At 44.3% G+C, this 22166-nt stretch overlaps 1 protein-coding gene across 2 annotated transcripts in view; it reads left to right on the forward strand.

Moving 5' to 3' along the window:
- LOC147461804 (Haloacid dehalogenase-like hydrolase (HAD) superfamily protein) overlaps nucleotides 1–22166 on the forward strand; it is a 133007-nt gene that overhangs the window by 103815 nt on the left and 7026 nt on the right. The window contains exon 11 of one of the 2 annotated variants that reach the window (XM_086509251.1): nucleotides 14249–14728. The exons of the other annotated variant lie outside the window; for it this stretch is intronic. Coding sequence (XP_086365377.1) covers nucleotides 14249–14438 — 190 coding nt within the window. The 3' untranslated portion in view covers nucleotides 14439–14728. Of the gene's footprint in view, nucleotides 1–14248; nucleotides 14729–22166 lie in introns of those variants that run through there. 2 annotated transcript variants of the gene reach the window in all.

The following is a 22166-nucleotide window of genomic DNA, read 5'->3' on the forward strand; positions in this document are numbered from 1 at the left end:
CCTATACCTAGTGACCTTGGGAAAGTATAGCAATGGATTTCATTTTTGATCTCCCTAAGACTCAAAGTGGGCACGATGGCATCTGGACAGTCATCGATAGATCCAGCAAGCATGCTTATTTTGTTCCGGTCAAAAAGACGTTTTAGCTAGATCGTTTGGCTAAACTATTTGTCTCGCAAATATTTCAACTACATGGCATGTTTCAATCTATGATTTTAGATAGAGATCCCCATTTTACTAGTTTGTTTTGGAGGGCAATCTGGAAGAATATTGGTTACTCAGTTACAATTCCGTTCTTCCTTCCACCTAGACAGATGGGCAATCGAAGATTGCGAATTCAGTGGTTCTGGACTTGTTGAAGTCTTACATCTTTGATCGATGGCTCAGTGGGAGAACTATTAGCCCTTGGTGGAGTTTGCCTATTACAACACTGTGCATACGTCTACAGGGAGGGCGCCATTTGAGGTCATCGAGGGTGCTTAGAAGGTTCCATCTATTCTAAGTACCAAGGATAAGATTTTTGAAGCAGATGCGTACTACTTTTGCAAAGGCGCGCGAGGCTCTTGAGAAGTCTCAAGCGAGGGATAAGAAGGTAGCGGACATGCATCGACGTGACTTGCAGTTGAAGGAAGATGATTGGGTGCTTTTACGGTTTGAGAAGGCACGCCTACGGAAACGAAAGGACTAAAGTTACTCGATACTTGGAAGATTCACAATGCATTTATGTGAGTCTGTTGAAACCTTTTAAAGGTGAGGTGCCAGTGGATAGGAAGCCAGAGGAGCAACCTGAAGTGGAAGAGACAGAGGAGATTTTTGTTCCAGAAGAGATGTCGGCTCACAAGGAAAGGAAAGTGAAAGGTATGCTGATACGCCGGTATTTAGTCAAGTTTCAGAACTATCCGTCATTGGATGTGATATGGATGGAGGAAAGGACCTAGCAGATACTCCCGGATTTTAGAGCTTTACCATGAGGCTTTTGGTCTAGCTTTGACTATTCCAAGAGTTACCGATGATCAGCGGGTTGAATCTGGTGCGGTGCCGACTACACAAGAGGAGAGTTACGCCGCTTCTTTGTCTCAGATTGCACAGATGGATTAAAGTCACTGATTTCTTTTGAGATTTCAGGGGAACTGGGATGATAGTAATTTGTGGGTTGACAATATTTTATTATATGACTTTATGAAAAGAAGTACTTTGAAATGGGAATTCCTTAAATGAGTTTGATATATGTGCTCTCTCATGTGTGTTGTGTTTGAGTGCATGTTTGAAAGACAAAATGATTGTAGCATTTCGGCCTTGTTCACCTGAGGGATGATGTGAATATAATAGTAACAAGATTTAGTCAATCCTGACATCCGCTAGAGATCGGTGAGATCTGGATGTGATTGCTAAATACATTACAATGATTATGATTCTCATCAAAGATCTCGACGGGAATAGTGATGTCAATGTCATGTGAATGTTCAAAGACTGTCGTCTTCGTGCAAGTACTGGATATGTGTTGTCTAGTGCGTCTATACTTAACTCCGGACATAGAAGGATCGGAGCCCTACTGATAGATGTAGAAGAAGTTGTATTAACTTGCAGAATCAACCCGAGAGGCCAAAAATGAAAGGACACTATTTTTTATAAGTTGTACGGACTTATGGGGTTTTATCTGACGGGGCCCAAGGAACAAAAAGGCTAAATGAAGCATGGAAGGGCTGATGACATGGCAGTTTTACAGAACCTGCGATTTGTGTTGCTCACGTGGCAGATTGTATGGACCTCTACAATTTGTGTTGTTGATGTGGCACCTGTACAGATTTTCGCAAAACGGGCTGGCAGCCCTAGCACTAGCTTTTGGAAGGCCCAAGGCCTATAAATAAAGTGCCAGGGCCTTAGTTTCAGGCATATATTCTTGGGAGCACTGTCGAGACGAGGATCCTCGGACATTGTATTTTGAGAAGCATTAATAATAAATAAATACCGAAAGGGGTGCCAGTCTTTGGGGCCAATCTCTCTAGGCGCAGAACTACGCCGTGCGGTGTCATCTTACTCTCAGTCTTGTTCAGCTCTTTCAATTTGCTCGTGTGTTGTGATAGATTCTCGACTTGGAGTGTCCAAGTCTATTACAGTAGGATGCACCACTAGGTAATGACAAGCAAACAACTCTTGCACCTGCAATGTCAAACGTCGAACCATCGGCCAAGTGTACACGACCAAAGCTCGCACTAGAGAAAGTACTAAACCACTCACAATTTGGTGTGACGTGGAAAATTGCACCCTCATCTAGCAACCAAGAGGGAGAAGTACTACCTCTCGAAGACATGTAAGCAAGAGAAACGCTAAAGGTGAACATGACACCACCGTCACTGGCATATAAAGCCACCTCTCTAGCATGTGTCAAAACCTACTCAGCATCACGTATACATCTCCGCTGCTACCTCATACGTCTGAAATGACGACGCCTAATGTGCCATGTGTAACCATTATGCCAACATCGCATATATCGGCAACTACGAGACTGCCGTCTCTCACAAGTCATCACTGTCGATTTTGAATTGTCACATGCTATGGAGAGAGATCCTGGGAGAAAACCGACAGTCTCCCTTGTAAACTGAGATAAATCTCAATTAAAATCTCAACCATAAACCATGCCAAAATGGCAACAAAGTGGGATATCACTCGACCTCTATATCAATTTGATGCTCGCATATGCACAATGTGGCTCTACCAAAACAATGTACGGTAGCAGTGTTCAATCTTTGCTCAAAGCAAGCAAAGTCAATGCATAAACAAGCGCAAAGTGATTTATGCAAGCACAACAAGTAGCAAAAACTCAACAGTGGGATAAACAACTCTCGCTAGAGCATAAATGTCAGGTGACACATCCAACCCTATGTGTCCGTGGACAAGCTACAACATGACCAGGGTTCAGTTCCGTCAAGTCAGTCTAGAATAGGAAGTGATCTGGCACTTTTGGAGTCTGTTCGCAGACCGTGCATGTCCAGACACTTAGTGTAGATGCATATCCTCTGGTTGCACACAGCATGATCATAAGCATTCCCATCAGAATCCTTCAGGGGAATTTTCCAGTGCATTTAGCCTATTTTACCTATTTTTGACATTTTTCACTTGTTATTTTTAAGTGACTATTGTTGGAAAGTAGGTAGGGCAAAATGAGTAAGTTTGTATATAAGCAAACCTAGACTAGCACTAATTGGCAGAAGAGGCAGCAGGAGCACTGCTCAACATGCACCTTCTCAGCAGGAACCCCCAGCAAGGCCTAGCGTTTTTGCTAGGCCTAGCAGAGGCTAGCGTTTTGCATCAAGACCCCAAATCAGCCAGCTTTTTTGCATTTGCAGATTCCCGGCGACAACAGAACCACAGATCAGCCTAGCGTTTTGCATTTGCAGGACATCCGGCGACAACAGATCAGTTTTCAGCCCTAGCGTTTTTGGTTTGCAAATCAGCCCCGGTGTTTTGCAGATTTACCGCGACGAAACATCAAGGAACATCAGCGTTTCCAGTTTTCAGCAGTCCGCAGATCAAGTCTCGAACCTCGCAGATCTCACCTTCCCACAGGAGTTCCTCGCTGCACGGTCAGTTTCCGCAAGGTTTATAGTTTCAGCCCGGAAAACGCAGATTTCAGCATCTGCGTTTTCAGCGCGTCATCGTCGTACAGTTGTCATCGACATAGAGTCAGAATTCAGCAGATAAAGATTTGCAGATTTCAGCCCTTAGCATTTTCAGATTTCAGCCCGTCTCGTCGTCGTCCACATCGTCGTTGACATCGTCGGCAAGTCCAAGCATTGTAGAGAATTGTGCAATCAATAGTAGACCGCTCTCGCCATAGAGAATGGGGCCTTCGGAGGAGGGTTTTGCAATGTCTCTGGTGTTGTATTTTTCTTCTCTCTCTATCTCTAAGTCTCATACACTTGCACGCACAGTGTCCATTCACTTTGTTATGATCATTGCACTCTCTCATTAAGAACGGAAGGCTCTCCCTTCCATAAGAACAAAAGGAACCTTGAGCACAGTTCGGAGCACTCATCTTGAGCAAAGTTCAAACATTCACTCCGTTGCACCTAACAATTAAATGCATAAAGATATGCATAAGTAGAGAGCAAATGTGATGCTCAATACGCATCCCACAAATTTGTGTGCAAAATGTGAAAACTGCGTATAAGCTGTACCTGTAACGTGTAGAACCTGTGACTACCTATAAATTTTAGCCACTACGAGCATACACAAATCTCACTCCTGCGAGAGTGGGTATGAGAACACCAATCTATGTGCGAAAAGCAACCGTATGCAGGAGCAAAGTCGACCATAATAAGAGGGAATCACCGTCTCAATCCAATGACCACAAATGCATCAAAAAATTGTATGGCAATCAAACCATACTATGGCAAGAAATCTATGGAAAATCGAACACAGTCTCCCTTGCACGAGAAGCATAAACTCTAGCTCAAATCTCGACCATAAAACCATATCCAAGATTCCAAAGTGGGAGATAATCTCGACCACTACAAAATGATCGAAAAACTGTCAACCCAAGGTATGGGAAAGTGGGAGTAAACCTCGACCACAACAATCTCCCAAAAAGGACTCAATACCAATCAGTAGAAACGGTAAAAATGGCTCCACAATGTCGCATACAATGACAATCCGTACTCGATGTACACCAACAGAGTATCTGCGCATAAACAAGCGCCAAAATCATATGCAAATTGCCACCAATGACCATAATTGAAGCACTGAATCAATGCAGAAATGTCCTGCAACGAAGCTATGTACAAAGATTAGAGAACGGACTCTCTTAGGAATTGCAAAGACCATACATCAAGACAGTATCAGAATGGTTGCCCAAACTCTCTGAAACTTCATAGAAGAGCACAAATATGTCTATGTCGGCTAAGAGAAATGCATGCAAAGTAGATGAGTTCGGAGACAATATGTATGCCAAAACCTGTGAAAGAAGCTCTACTTGTAGTTCCAATGTGGAAGACTCCGCCTCCGAGCGCATGCGTGCTCGGAAAATCGCGTCTCTCAAGAGACTGTTGCGAGGGTGTGTAAACGCCTCAGTACTTCGTACCCACTCAAAAACCTCAAACCTCAAGCTTTGCACAAGTTGAAATTGCATCTTCAACCTCAAAATTTATGCACCCAACTTCAAGCACCTGTCGTGCTTTCAAATGTGCATCATACTCGCACACTGCGCAGATAAAAAGACCTGAAATTTGTTGTGTATTGCCAGTTTGAGTTGAATGTCAGCAAAACGGTGAGGAATTTGCAAAACGTTCTTCTGCAAAGTTGTAGACCACGTCAAAACGGAAGGGAACTGCGGATAGATACAAGCAAAAAGACGATCTGCAAAAGAGTGTTGCTACGTGCACACACTTTTTAGGGCAGGACCGTCACCTACACTCTATCTTGCACATTGTGTAACAAACATGGACACCCCAAGTCAAGATTCTACGGTGACACAGTAGAGATTTACTTCAATTCACACTTCACAATTTGGTCAACACGGTCCGGCATAGTTCCGTGCGTAGAGATATTGGCCCCAAAGACTGGCGCCCCTTTCGATATTTCTTTTTGTATTAATCTGTGTTCAAAGTACAAGAGAGGGGGTAGGTGCTAACTCTCAGACTCAGCGTCCAGATGCTCTAAGAAGTGAGGCCATGCCCACTTATTTATTGATACAAGGGATGCTCAAAAGCAGAGCCCCAAAAGCAGTAAGTTTAAAAGCTTCTCAAAAATAAAGCAATATATCCCAAAATCTGCTAATTCAGCCAGCGCAAAAGTAGGAAATTCCGTATTGCTGTCCGTACGCCAGCCACATCAGCATGTCAGCTGATTTTGCGGTGCAAATTCAGGGATTTCCGTACGGATGCCACGTTAGCCTGGCGGCGCATATTGCGGGGAACCGTACTGTCTGCCACGTGTCATGTCTAGCAGTGTGTGTGTGTATCTGGGACAGTGCCACGTCATTGGTTTCTGACATACCCCTCTCTTGAAAGCATTTTAATCGCCCTCGATTACGCTCGCAAAAAAATAGACAGAGGCCATAAACTGTCTTAGCAGACACTGATTGTTAGTACCGACGCACTTGGAACAACACATCTAGCACATGTACCAATCGACAATCACATCATAGGACATCAGTTGACATCACAAGACATCGCATGACAAATCACATTCAAAATCATTCCAAATCGCAGACCATGATAATCGGCAACGTATTTAGCAATCGCATCTAGATCCAGTCGGGACCTCAGAGATGCCCGATTAACTAATCCATATTGCAATCATGTCTATAGAGATTTATGAGACCGAAATGCTGCAATCATTTCGTCTATAAGTTCCTGCACTTAAACAAGTCAAGTACAAATCAATCAGTATCATATTCATTATTGGGAATTCCAGTTCATTCAGCAGTATCCCTGGAACCCAAAGGGACATCAGTGACTCTATATCCAAAATCGGGGCAATCTGTTAACAAAAAAGCGGAGTGATTCCCGTCTTGTGCAAACCCGCTGCACTAGATTCGCCCATGCTGAAATCGGGTTCTATCGGAGTAGACTATGCTAAACCAAATGCTTCAAGGTAAAGATTCACAATCTAAGGAGTATTTGCTAGGTCCTCCTCCTCCATCCACTTTGCATCCAATGCAAGATAGTTCTTGAATTTAACCAAGAACCGCCTAATCACTTTACCATTAATCTTTCTATCTTTATGTGTCAGTATATGTTCTGGAACGAGTATCTCCTCGCTTTCCTTCACTTCGGGTTGCTCATCTGGCTCCCCATCATCGGGCACATCGCCTTTAAAAGGCTTCAAGAGACACATAAAAAGAATTGTGACATTAGGAAGTGAATGGGGTATAGGAGGGCCTCTTTATTTGGCAGTTTAAGGGAATGCTTAAAGCTTAAGCCAAATTTGACCAAGCCTAAAAGAGAGGGCAAAAAAGCCTATGCTGAGATTTTTTAAAAAGCCATTTCTATATTTTGAATTTGAAAATAGTTTATTTAGTAACCCAAAAGAGAGGGGAGTAAATGAATTTCCAAATGTCCTTTTTTCACCCCTCTTCTCTCTCTAACATATAAAACACTTTCTTACTTATAACTCATTAAAGGAGGCATTTTTTAGCCCCCCTTGCCAGAAAAGCAGATTTTTCACATTCTCTCATTGCATTCTCTCTCTAAAACGTGAGCCAACTCTCTCTCTCTCTCTCTCTCTCTCTCTCTCTCTCTCTCTCTCTCTCTCTCTCTCTTTCCCCCCTTTTCTCTCATGTCACTTCTTCTTCCAATCATTAAGGAACATTCTTGGCTGTCTCTTTCTGAAAAAGTGCAGATCCTTTAAGGTTGCAGGTTTGTCCTCTCTCCCACTCTCTCTTTCCTTTATTCTCTCTCTCTCTCTCTCTCTCTCTCTCTCTCTCTCTCTCTCTCTCTCATGCTTCTCCCACTCCAGCTTTAGCCGAGTGCAATGGAAAACTCCATTACCTCTGTGTGCTGCAACATTTCTCTCTCTACAGTTATGATCAACAATTCGAATTCAAAGGAGATTGAGCTGCACTCCTTCTCTTTCTTCCTTCCACAACATAATCTTTGTCTCTTAACTCTGAGTACTCTCCACTTCTTTCCTCCATAGCCACCTTCACCTCCTTGTAGCAGTCACCATTACACATTCTCACTAATTTGTTTGATTAACTAACACAATGTCATTCAATCCCCCACCACTGCAAGACATTACTAACAAATCAAAACGATATCAATTAAACGCTGATTTAGAGCAGGAGTATGCAACTGTGCGACTTGGCACATCTAATCCCAATGCTGGAGACCAGCTACGGAACCATGGATGCAAGGCAATCAACTTATGGGTTGATGGCCATATTTACCCTTGTGATCCAATGACCAATGCATCACCGCCTTTCCGTAATGTCACTGAGCTACTGCGATTTATTGGAGATGGGAGAGACGAACTGTTGGCTAGTGCTCGAGATTACATTCAGCTTTTTTCAATGAAAGGGAAGCAAAAAAACATATCTCTGTTGCCTATTCTTCATTGCAAGATAAGTACGTGAAAGACATTCAACAAGTCAGAGAGGAAGCCAATGGGAAGACGAAGCAGCTTAATGACGAGATGTCAAAGCTTATTACAAAGGCAGAGCATCAAAAAATGGAGCAAGAGCATCGCCTAGACAATTATATTCAGCTCAGGGTAGTTTTCGTACGTCGTACGCAACCTGTCATTCTGTTCAGCCGGACCCGTCCCGTTCGATTCGTTCGTTTCGTCCGGTCATTTTTTTCGGCAGTTTATGACCGTTGGCAGATTTTTGACCGTTTGTAGCGTCCACTTTGTAGGCCTTTTGGAGCCGTTTACGGGCAGTTTTGAAGCCAATTGCAATGCCCATGACCCAGGGGCCATTGCCATGCTTATTGCCCAATGCCCATTGCTCACATGCTCTTCCTCTAGGCTCTTCCTATTTAAGCAACCCTTCCCCTTTGTTATCCAACACAACCTACAACTACAAGCTACATTGTACAAGCTCTAGCCCTAAGCCTCTCAATGCTTTAGCCTCTCGTCATCCATGTGCTTCCATTGAAGCTCTCAAGTGGGCTCAAGCTCTCGAGTCTCCATTGGGTCTACCGTCTCTCTCCTTCAAGCTCCCTTGGGTGACGGGTCTCGACTCTCTCCTTCAAGCTTCCTTGGGTCTCTCTCTCTCTCTCTCTCTCTCTCTCTCTCTCTCTCTCTCTCTCTCATCTATCCATACATCATACATCATACTAGTAGCTACTAGCTATATACTACATAATGCCGCCTCCTCTTCATGAAGCTTTTGAGAAGCATTGCCGATATTTTGAGCGGGTGGGGGACAAGCAAAACTCTTGCAAGTGGTGGTGCAAATATTGCCCAAAAGCTATGACCTCTTCCGTCACCCGTCTCATCATCCACTTGACAAAGATGGGAGGACAAGCGGGGCCATGTCCTAATATCCTTGAAGATATCGTTGCGGAATGCAAGAGAAAGTATCTGCCATTGAAGACACGCAAGGGTAGAGTCACCTCGGATGAGTTCGTGTCGCCGGATGTTGATAGCTCCGTTTCGGAGGAAGAGGCCTCTCCAACTATGTCCATTGCTACCGGTGCCACCGGTGCCTCATGTGATGGTAGTGCCTCCTCCAAGAAGTCCAAGAAGTCCAAGGGGTCTTGAAGTGATGGTGGCTGGCCTCCGAAGATAGCAAAGCAAACTTCTCTTGCGAAATCGGTGGGTGGATGCTCCGGCCCCTTGTCTTTCCTCAAGGACAGACAAAAAATCGCGGAAATCGAGATTGCCCGCACGGTGATTGAATGCAATCTCTCCTTCAATATTCTTCGGTTGGAGCGATGGAAGAGGATGATCATAGCAATTGCGGCGGTTGGTCCATGCGAAGGGTGGACGGGTGTGTCATACCACGACATGAGAACAAAGAAGCTTGATGAAAAGAGGGCAAGGATTAACAAGTCACTTGAGCCCGTACGTGCGGGTTGGGCAAAGTATGGATGCTCTATCCTCTCCGATGGATGGAGCGACCGCAAGAAGAGGGGCATCATCAACATTCTTGTTTCTTGTCCTCTTGGCACGTACTTCTTGCGGGTGGTGGATGCGGGTTCGAGAGGGAAGAAAGTGACCGGGGCATTCATTTGGAAGCACATCCGCCAAGCCATTCTTGAGGTAAAACCGTAAATCGAGCCTTTATGTCTTGAGCAATTGCCAATGAGTCCTATGTTTTAATTTTTAAGTTTTAACTCTTCTTGTCACAAATGCCTCTTGTGTAGGTTGGTGCGGAGCATGTCGTGCAAGTGATTACCCACAATGCTTCAAATTGCAAGGCAATGAGTAAGAGGCTAGAGAAGGAATTTCCATCCATAGTATGGACTCCATGTGCCTCTCATTGCCTTGACCTTCTCTCTGAAGACATAGGGGAGCTAGGTTGGGTGAAAGATATCCTCAACCAAGCACTCTCCATCATCAATTTCATCAATGGCAAAGTGAGGGTGCTTGCCATTTACCGCACCTACTCCGACCTTGAGTTGAAGAAGCCATCAGCCACTCGCTTTGCCGCCATGTGGCTACTTCTAGAGCGGCTCTATGATGTGCAAAACAAAATACAAAAGACCATGGTCTCCGATGAGTTTAAGGAGTGGATGAATGGAGAGTCCGCCGCTTCACAACAAGATGCAAAAGCCATCGAATGGCTTTGGTTGCGGGAGGAGTTTTGGCAAGAAATTAAGGGTCTTGTCGTTGCGATCTTGCCCTTGTACAAGGCTCTCCGCATGACCGACATGGAAGGGGCAACTATTGGGCTTCTATGGCACTTCATGGAGGAAGCTTACAAGGAGATCGAGAAGTCTACAATCCTAGATGGGGCTCCCGATGGAACACGGTATAAGTACATATTTATTATTACATAATACATTCTCTATATATCTAAATTCTACATGCTTGTTTCTCTACTTAGTACATTTCCTCTCTCTTCTTGTAGTGATTACCTCGAGGACTCTCCCAAGAGAGACGACATTCTCCTCCTAATCACAAAGCGGTGGGATTGGATGAAGAGACCTATCCATTACTTTGCGTCTCTTTTGCATCCGGCTTACAAGAAGCCCGAACTCTTTGCAAATCAAGAGCTTATTGAGGAGCGCAACAATTACCTCTTTAAGGTGCTAAAAGAAGAGGACATTGGAGCATTTCTCCAAAAGGTAATCAACTAAAGCGACACGAGGCACCGCATTTACTTCCAACTTGTGTTGGAAGCGGCAATCCTTGGTGAAGCCTTTATTTTGGTAGGAGAGCTTTGGCTATCAATTGCCTACTCTCAAACGACTTGCTTTGAGGGTTCTTGGCCATGTAAGAGACAAGCCTCAAACTTTTACATTTTGTGCTTAATCTCCTCAGCTATAGTCTCTTATAGCTTATGTCTCTCTTGATGTCTTTTAGGATTGCTCATCGGGAGCATGTGAGCGTAATTGGTCCGCATACTCCCTCATCCACACCAAAATCTCCTCAGCTATAGTCTCTTATAGCTTATGTCTCTCTTGATGTCTTTTAGGATTGCTCATTGGGAGCATGTGAGCGTAATTGGTCCGCATACTCCCTCATCCACACCAAAATCCGAAACAAGCTCTCAACGAAGCAATTAGAGCGACTTATCTATTGTCGCTCCAATTTACGCATGTTGCGCTCTATGCATGAGATGCCTATGGCTCGACAGGTATAAATTATAAATTATAATCACGACTCACTCCATTTTCTATACTCTAGTCTTTAATTACTTTGAATATACTAATTATGTTTTCATTGTCCAATGTTGTAAATGTCAAATAGGTCAACGTGGATGAGCTCACACTCTAAAGAGTGTCAATAAAGAGCAAGACCCTGAGGAGCAAATGATTTTTCGTGAGCTCTACTTGGAGCTTGAGGAGATTGATCGCCGGGTTTCTCGCACACGATCACGCAAGAAGGTTGTCATCCATGGAGTTACATCGGCTACAAGAGGCACAAGTGCCAGGGCTACAAGAGGTAGAGGCAAAGCATCAACAACACCCACGGAGGCTCCTAGGACCTATGTGCGGCGAGGCTCCGGAAGCTGCTCTTGTGCGGCGGCCATCACTATGGAGGATAGAGAGCTTCAAGAGCCAGAGTATGATGATGAAGGCAACCTCATTAGTGATGGAGATTATGAGCCGTCATCCTTCGACTCTTGTGAGGAAGAGGATGATGTTGATGAGCAAGGCTCAAAAGAGGAAGATGAGAAAGATGATGAGAGCTCTAGTGACTAGTGACTTTACTATTTAGTCTCTCTATTATGGTGTGCCACTTTTTGAGTACTTTGTAGCCCTTGCCACTTGGTCCCCCCACTTTTTTGTATCCCTTGCCACTTATTGAGTACTTTGTAGCCCTTACCACTTGGTCTCTACTTATCAAATTTCAATGATCATTTTGGTTTATGGAATGCTCATTCTCTTTAGTCTTTGAGTCTTGACTCTTTTCATTGTAGTATTGTAACTACTAACTTGTAATCTATACAAATGTCAAGTTTCTATAAGTAAGTATTAAGGCCTAAGCTTTAGGCCCTTAGACTTGATAATTATTTGCTTTTTTAAATTTGAACGTACATAACGTCATCATACATCATAAATTTTTTTAGTTCGTTTAGTACCGCACATCATCGTACGCGTACAAAACGTACGGGACCGTACGAGACTACTATGGTTCAGCTACAATACACTACACGTAATATGCGCCGGCGAATCGATCATCTTACACACATTCCATTGGGCTATCACATTCGCAAGCGCAAGAGACATACGATGTCTATGCTAACTTCAAGCGGTGGAGCTCGAAAGAAACGTATCCATCAAACTCGGTAGGAATACAAATGCAAGCTTCTAATTGCGTACATTTTTTGTAGGTTGCTGTAATATTATTTCAATATGTAGGAACTAGGCTCGGACAATGATGGGAATCGAGTCCAATGCTGAAACAATCTGACATACTCTGTTGCAGCATATCATCAAACCAAATGAGTTGATGGAGCTATTGGATGAGCCATTCAATGCTGGCAATGCTAAAGTTTTGCGCCAAAAGTATTTCAGTGAGTTGAAGAACATTGTTTCACCTCAGGAGTTAATGGAGGTGTGTGACAGCGTAGGAATAAGTTTCAAGGACTACGAAGCTTTGTATAGGCTTGTCACACTAGGTCACAGAGAAAAAGGTTTATTTAGGTTGCTGCCAACACCTTACAGTGTTAGCGTCGCAAAAAGGTGCGCCAATAATGATGTTGCAAGCTTGTTGGGTGGATTTCAATATGTGGAGGATGTCCTGCCACTAGAAGAGAATAAATCTTTTCGTTACAACGAGTTCAATAATGTCTATGTTGACTTGTTGAAGCTCCAGGAGTCAATGATCAGATTTTATGGGTTGACACAGGAAGAGTGTGATGGCAAAGTTATATTTGTGATGAAGCTTGATGAGTGTCAGATTGTCAAAGGTCAACGGCTTGAAAGGGTAAGCATTACGCTTATGAACAGAGCCTTGGTGGGCATTGATGTTGAGCTAAATGCCAGCGAGAAGGGAAACACTTATTTAGGTGTACAATCCGAGAAGAATATTTGGTGGCTGGCAGCTTTTCATCTCCCACATGAGACACATGAGTCTCTCAAATGGTATTTTAATCACACCCCAATCGTTGACGTCATTCGGCAACAAGAAGAAGGACAACGATTGCAGGTTTCAGGTCTGGGTATGTTCCAAGTGGAGTGGCATTTGGCAGGAGACTTGAGAACTCTCAAGTGTATGTTAGGATGCAAGCAAGGTGCAATGACCCTCTTGCTATGCATTTATTGCTGCCATAGTAAAGTCTCATTAGGAACTGAGGGTAAGGGTAAGGGTAAGGGTGACAAAGCTACAATCAACTCTGCGAAAGGTAAGGGTAAGAGTAAGGGTGGCAAAGCTGTAGTCAATTCTGCGAAAGGTGTGACCACTACACAAACAGTGGGTAAAGCACTCCAACAATGGTTTCAAGGTATCCTCAGTTGTAACCAGAGTGTACCCCCTAATCGAGACATGGATGATCCAAATTGAAATCCTATTCTACCGATTCCTCTGATAAATGTGCATGTGTGTACTCTTCATGCCCGTCTACGAATTCTTGACAAGTTGCTGATGCTCCATGTTAATTATGCTCGGAATATGGAGCCTGCAGAAAGAAGGGAAGAGTGTATCAGAGAACTTGAATCTATTCTATCAAGCGTTGGCCTTCATGGCGGTGCAGTAGAGCTATCAAAGGATAGGAAGGCATCTTAGAAGTACACAAGATCGTCCTAATAAAATATGTATGGGTGGTAGTAAAGCTAGGCATATGCTTTCAGACTATTTTAACTCTCAAAGTCCCAATGAGTTTCAATTGTAGGAAAAGGTGTGTGACATTACTACCTACAGAGGTAACGAAGCAGCCCTAGGAATTAAGCGTGCTCGTTATGGCAGTTTGTAGATGATATTGTTCGTTTGCTTAAAAAGGCAAATCTAACTTCTATTGAGATATCCACTTTAAAGTTTGTAATCAATAGTTTCACAGCGCAAATGGTGAATGCCTTGGGGGGGGGGGGGGGGGGGGGGGAGGGACACACATAACACATTACATAGTGGGTTAAACACTTTGTCTTTGGATTAAAAAAAACATCAGTGTTTGAACTAAAGGTTTATATTTTTGCAGCATATTCCTTTTGCTCATAGCTCATTTTTTCTCGACACATTCGGCTTATTGGGCATCTGGAGTAGCCAAGGAATGGAAAGCTCACACTATCAAGCAAAAGCAGTGTATTTTAAAAATACAAGGCATGGAGGTGGAAGGAAAAAGAACAATGCTCTACACGAAATGTTCAATTGGTTCTACAGAGTTTTAGCGGGGAGAGGAAGGAAGAAGACTAGAGTGCAAAGAAGCTTGAAATGCAGAAAGAGAAATTCGTTAGCGTGAGTCGATCGTAATCATATCATGCTTCTAGTGTAAAAGATCGCTTTCGACAGTGGTTGGCGACAAGGCGACGAAATGGCAGACGTTGGGTGGAAAATCAATAAATTTCTGACACTAACCATTCCCATATTGAGCTTACGTTGTAATGCCACGTGATTTATTGACGTCCCAGTCAGTGGTTTCATGTAACAAATTTCAACAATTTTGAAGTTATTTTGGATTTTTAATGGTATTATTGAGTTATTAAGTTTAAATTCACAACTTGAAGTTCATTATATGTTTGCACATTCTAGAAGATCCACTTGAGCACAAACGCACACGCACTCACATCTTTCACCACATGGACGATTCACACGAGCAGGCTGGCACTACGCACAACAATACCACCACAACCACTCACACCGCAGAAAATCCGCAGTCGAAAATCCATGAAAAATCCACGGCTTCAAATCCACATCCTCAACCACAAGTGGATAACCCAGTGCCCCAGCCTGCTCCAAACACCCAAGAGCCTCCCCAACCATCAAATCCAGATGATCAAGGCAGCATGCGACACATATTTGGAGGTCTCGACGATTTAACCCATGCCACTCGCACACCTCTTCCAGATCCCCCAACGATTTCACCTCTTCGCAGAGCAACGCAAGAAACAGAAGATGAATATTGAGGTTCACTTCAAAATCCACCGCCATCGCCTCTTGCCACAACCATTGGTGCTCAGGCCACCCCACATACTACGCCGCGAAAGTTTCCACCGCGAATCAAAGAAAGAGTAATCAAGGTAATGCCAGGCGACCGGGTATCTATCTAAAGCAAAAGAGGCCAAGAGGAGGAAAAGACAAAGGGAGAGGGAAAAGAAAGAGGCAGTTGAAAAAGAAGCCCTTAGAGTACAAGAAGAGCAGAGAAGACAGAGAGAGCAAGAGGAAAGGTAGAGAGCCGAGGCCGAGAGAGCTCATTTTGCCAACTTACAAACACGAGCAGAGGCAGAGAAGAAGGCGGCACAAGATAGAGCTCAAGCCACCCAACAAGCTAAGGCTAGGAGCTCAAAGCCTTCAAAAATCCCTCAGAGAGCCAAGCAATGTACAAAAAGAAAAAGGGACAAGGTGACTCCAAAAGAGCAGCAAACCCAAGAGGAGAGGAGGAAAAAATACAAAGATGATCCTCCTCAATGGGCTAGGCAGGCGGCTCCTCCACCACCACCAACAACACACAAAAAGCGGAGATGGAGGCCAAGCACAGTGGCTCTGAGTGAGATCAGGAAATACCAAAAGAGCACTGAGCCAATCATACCCAAAGCGGCCTTCTCTTGGGTGGTGAGAGAGATGATAGATGAATATAGTGATTCCGTTACAAGAATACAACGCGCAGCTTTATTGGCCTTACAGGATGCCGCTGAAGACATTTTGGTGCAGCTTTTTCAAGATGGCGTCTCCTGTATAACGCATGCAAAGCGTGTAACTTTATACGGATTTAGCCTTAGCACTAAATTTAAGAAATAAAGGATGCCTTCATGAGATGTAGTTTATCCCATGTACTCTCTCTTCATGAGATTTGTAATCTTTCTCTATAATATCAATTGGCGAATTTCTACCATTCAGAGCAATGGTTCAATTTTAATTTGTACATTGTTTTTTATATGTATTTGAATTGTTGGATATGTTCAAGGTTGTAAGGTACGTAGTATTCGGTACGTGTTCGATACGTACTGTACGTTGTACCATATGGATTGGGCCATAAGGTACGTAAAATTCGTAGTATATTTTTTAAAAGCTTAAAATACAAAGAATTCCAAATTTATATACAACCTATCTAGTTTAAAAACACTGCACAATACTTAAACATAGCCACAACTTTCAAAAAACACTTAAAATCACTCCACAAGTTAAGTAACCGCTACAATCGAGTCCAGACCACATGGCATAGTGTAGGTCAAAAGTACATAACTGAATGCTGAATCCTGACACAAAAATAACATAGTCACTCAATAAAGAGTCTGGGTGGCTCAAGCAACAAAATAAAAAGCATAAATGAGTCATGACAAATGTCCAAGTCCCAAGACCCAAAGCACTGGGCAATCACTAGTAGGTACTACTCAAAATCATCATCAGAGGTTGATGAAGACTCAAAGAGCATGTCTCCATCTGTCTGGACATTGCCCTCATCATCATGATCGGGCTCTCTCTCCTCTGGCACAGATGCTAGGGGTGCATCACCCTCATCTGGATCATCAGCCTCTGAACTCTGGGTGTGGATGAGTCGAACAGCCTCATTGGCTCGTCTACGAGCAGGCCGAACGGGTAACTTTCCTCTGTGAATGCTCTCTCTGTGTGCAACCTCTGAATCTGCAGCAGCAATGCGAAGAGGAATACTGTAAGCTCGAGAGCGAGATCTAGTGACCCAGCGATCCACGCTCTCTAGCTTCCTGTGCAACTCTCGAAGGATCTCCTCCTGCTCATCTCTAATCCGTACATCGACCTCCTCCGCAGTAGGATCTGCCACCATCTTCAACTCTGTGGGATCCACCTACAATGACAAGACAAAACATAGTCCATGATTCAACACTGTCTTTTGATCATTGACTTGTTTTCATAAATGTGCATGTAAATCTCACCTGCTTGGGTGTCCCCAAGGCATGAAAGCTGCGCACAAGCCGCATGTTAGTACGGCGATAAACCAGTCTCTCTAACTACTTGGTGCTAAGATGATTGCGGATCTTCGTGTGAATAAGAGAGTATGCACTCCAGTTGCGCTCGCATGCCCCAGCTGAGCAATCCTACAGCAATTCAAATAGCGAACACTCATGGGTCACAAGTGTCATGTGTGACAATATAGATTCATCATTCAATAATTATAAATTATAATTTAGACTTCAGTATTCACCTGAGAAAGGATGCGCAATGCAAGGTGGCACAACTTGGGAGGGCCTTGGCATCCATAGTTCTGTCACCATGTTAAAGGAAGCTTGGTAGCTTCCTTTCTCAATGCTATGGACCACACAAAGGTGGGTCCTAAACTGTTCATGTAGCTACTCATCTCTGAATCCAGAATCAATTGCTCATCCTCATCATATATAATGTTCAGATATTCAGAGCGTAGTGTGAGCAATGAAGCCTCCTCAAACAATTGTTGGCTCTTGTAGAGAGGATGAAGAACTGCAGCCATCCCATGGATGGGACAACGCATGAACTGCCATCGAGTCTCTACAATAGCCAAAATATCATCACGACTGCAAACAAAATAGTCACAGTAAGTATGTGTTTTGAAAAATCATAAATAGCATGTCACATGAGGACATTAGAGCACTTTGTAGTTTGTACTTACCGATCCTGTGTCAATGAGATACATCCAGAAATGTGTGTCTTCATCTGCATAAACAGATGATACACCAACCCAAGTGTAGAGCCCTCCATGTCTGTGACCCGTAGTAGTACATACAATGGCTGTAGAGCCACTGCCAAGGACTGCACCTGTGTCCAGAAGGTCTCATCAAGAACCTTTCTTTGAATGTACTTGGTCCCCTCTGACTGAGCGTGGTGCATCAATCTCCACTTTGGATCCACAACTGTCTGCAACAGTGGATCTCTCAATCTGAACAGCCTCTGAAGCACCAGATACATGTATGCAAATCTGGTCTTCGAGGGACGCACCATGTCTACTGTGCTGTGGCTCCTGAAGATTGCCAAGGCCTGGTGTTTTTTGCGGAAAAAAGTGGTAAGCTTGGACGCATTAGACACTGCAGGCTGCACCCAGGGAAGTTTGCCTATGTCCTCCATGAGAAGGTCTAGGCAATGTGCAGCGCATGGTGTCCACACAATGTGCTTGAACTCAGCCTCCACCATATCCCCCATGGCCTTGCAATTGGAGGCATTATCAATGACCACCTACAATGAGTCATGACAAGATATTAAATGAAGTGTGGACATTATTACGTTGGACAATGTATGCAAAATTCAAATGTGCACGCCACATGGTCAGGAATCAGTATCTACCTGCACGACGTTCTTCTCCCCAACTTCCTTGATGGCGTGGCGAATATGTTTGAAGATGAACACCGCAAAAATGCGTTCTCCAGCTTTCCCTGCATCCATAGCTCGTAAGAAGTATGTGCCCAAGCAGGAGGAAACAAGGATATTGATAATGTGGCGCCTCCGCGTGTCACTCCACCCAGTAGAAAGAATAGTGCATCCAAATTGTTGCCACCCAACCTTCACTGGAGTAATGCTCGGTCTATGATCTCTTTTTGGTCGTCAAGCATGGTAGTGCGCATCTTTTGGTAGTCAAGACCATTCCAGGAATCTGTAGCACCAACCTATGAAATAGCTCTCACCATCCTCTTCCATTGATCAGTCTTCAACACATTGAATGCAATGTTGCACTCTATGAGAGTCCGCGCAATCTCCATCTCTGCAACTTTCTGTCTCTCTTTTACCCATGAATCACTGTGTACACCTGATGGCAATGTGGTTTGCCTTGGGCCACGTACACCCTCAACCCCACCTGCACTTGCTGCTGCAGCACTAGCACCCTCATCCTCAGCCTGTGAAACACGAGCTCTCTTTCTACTAGTGCCTGCAAATGATGGCGCTGCAGACGCAGAGCCACCAATATCTCCAAGTAATGCATCCTGCAAGGCATCCTCTGCTGCTGCTGCTGCACGTGCTCCCCCTGACTGTGACGATGCAGTAGATCCTGGAGGAAAATGCTCCAAAATCAAGGCATCCCTCAATGCTGGTAGGATAGCCTCGCAACCCCAACAATGTCCAGTGGTGCCAATACTAGTGAGGTGCTTCAAAACCCTGGTAATTGTACTCGTCATCTGCTCTCCGCAGTACTTGCACATCCAAGTGCGAGTCCCTGAACCTGCTTGGCCTCCTGTGTTGACAACTCTCACGACATTGGTGTGCTCGGCCCAAAGAGGATTAGGTCGACGAGGCATGATAACTCTGCAACACAATTAACGCACACTTCAAAGTTGAATACAAAACTTACAATCTTTCGCGAGGTCAGGACTCTAGAGTGCCTCCTTGAGGCTTGCCGACTCCAAACACACAGGGAGGGAGGGAGGGAGAACCTTATCGGTGGCGGCAAGTCCTTCCTTGGTCTCTGTGCAAAGACTTGTCACTGTGTTCTAGTTCTCTGTTGTGGTAATAAGAGGTATAGCATAGGTGGGCTTATAAAAAGCCTCGCCCAACCAGTCCGACCAGGCGGACAAGGAACCGACGGCCAAATTTTTTTTTTAAAGCTCTGCACGTACGGTACGTACGGGCGCACCGTACGGTACAGAAGCATGTTGGATGTACGTACGGAAAAAACCCTGGATATGTTAAATTTAAGTTAACCACCATGGCTCCATTTTCGTTCGCCGAGGCACACACGTGCACAGAACCTCGAACATGCAGCCACCGGGCGGCCGGGGGAAGCGTCTCGGAGATAATTTTGCAAAACGGGGCGACGAGGGGGGCGTACGGGGTCAAAAAGGGCATGTGATGCATCGGCGGCGCCGGGCGGGGTCGGACGGTGCACAAAAAGCCCCTGTGCGCCGTGGCGCACAGGGAGCAATTCTGTCCGACCCCGCCCGACGCCGCCGATGCGTCACATGCCCTTTTTGACCCCGTACACCCCCCCTCGTCGCTCCCCCCGGCTGTTCGGTGGTTGCATGTTCGAGTTTCTGTGCACGTGTGTGCCTCGGCGGGCAAAAATGGAAATTATTGAACAATATGAATAAAAAAACAAGTACTAAATGGTGACAAAAATCATTGACAAAAACATTTATTCTTTATTGAATATTGCATCATGGTCGATTGGTTTTTCTACGAATTACATCTTTGGGTAATGGGCGAATGGATGACTTAACATGAAGGGATTTTACAATTTCCTTTGGGTTTGTCAACTCTTGACCTAGGCTCAAGGCGCAGTGGGAGAGGATCGAGCCTGGGTGTTTGCCTGTAAAGGCATACAATGCTACCTCTCGGTCCACCAATATACATTTGTGAGCGTTTAAGGTGAGAGAATCTTTAGCGAGTATGCCACTTAATGCTTTACACTTTAGCAGCTCTGCAGAACCATTCTTGGAGAACTCTGTGTGAGCAACTCTAAGAATCGATGGCCCCAGATGGCTCAGGTAGTGCCAAAGAGAACTATCTCTACCCGTGGAGACGTTGCGCGAACCTGCAGTACGCATTGCGAACTTATCAACATGATAAGCCGTCTGCAAAGCATTTTAATTGATATGAACACTTGTAGTAAGGAATACTAGAAATTCTACCAAGTTTAGATTTATTTACCTCAGTTTCTTCATCCCTCTCTTCAAGATTTTTCTTTGTAAGATCGATGCTAGATCGATCTTCACTACCAATTGCAATCAGTGGTTTGTGTGGATGAAATGCGCTCTCTGATACGCTTTCGTAGAAAGAGGCACGTGATTTTATTTCTACTAGTGTACTTGCTACTGTTTGCACCAACTGTTGTTCGTTTTAACTGGGGAGGAAGGAGAGGCTTGCTGGGAGATCTTGGCCTTCGAAATCAATTTGAAAATTGACTTTCTCTTCGTTCCCACTGGGATCCTTCATGCCCGCATAGATAGCAAGCACTGCAAGTGACTCATCTTCTCTAAGTCCTAACGTTTTGGCAATGTCGTCAAGGAACAGAAACTGACGATCATCCACCACCATTGGATGCAAAGTGAGAATTTGGAGGTCCGGGATCTCTTCCAACACCTCATCTTCCTCTATCATTCGATCTTCCTCCTCAGTGGCGCTGGGATCTTGCATGAGTACGAGTGCCATAGATGCTTCGGCATGCTCATCTATCTCTTGGATAACTTCATTCGATTCCTCCACAATGGTCACAGAGCATCGCCATGGAGATGTATTTGCAGGTCAACTGATTCTCTAGCAGCAACCTCAAAGTCTAGTGCCTCCCATTCTCCCATCGTCAGCTTCCATCTTCTATAGGAAAAGACCATCGACAAGCTTTTCTTTGCAATATGGTATCTGAACACCACCTTGTCAGCAACTACAGAGCACTTGATTCTATCTCCCTGGTGGTTGACCACCTTAGTTTCCCATCCAGCTGCAAGAAACCCGTTGATCGCACTTCCCCCTTTGCAAGTCCACATTGTTGGTGTACTGTGAACACTCTGAAGTTGAAATATAAACACAAACACATGAAGAGACATAAACCACTCTGAAGTTGAAATATAAACACAAACACATGAAGAGACATAAACCATGTTACCGTGGCTTTATGGGAATTATAGGTGCACTTCATTGCTGCTTGCACATCCACCTCAATTCTCCTTTTGATTGCTGCGATCAAGGCACTGTCTGGCGTAGGCCATTCCAAACTCTCCAAGGTTGGCGAGTGAACCAGAGATAGATTACCATATCCATTTCGCCTAGGTGTGACATAAGTATGATCATAAAAAAAAATGTCACGTGAGGCAAGCTCAGAGGACTGACAACCAACATAGAGCAATTTGCCAAGCTCAGTGTGGATAGCCTCAAAAGTTCCAGTGAAGGACTCTATTGGCTCCCACTCTACAAAATCGGATGGAAAAACATCTGTAAACATGAACAAAAAGCAATGGAAATCTTACAGTCATCAAAAGCAACACACAAGGCAGAAATACTAAATAGATAACCAAAAAACTTGCAAGAGG

This window comes from Adiantum capillus-veneris, chromosome 3 (assembly GCF_014529385.1).
Source record: "Adiantum capillus-veneris isolate H3 chromosome 3, ASM1452938v2, whole genome shotgun sequence".
NCBI classification, from domain to species: Eukaryota; Viridiplantae; Streptophyta; class Polypodiopsida; order Polypodiales; family Pteridaceae; genus Adiantum; species Adiantum capillus-veneris.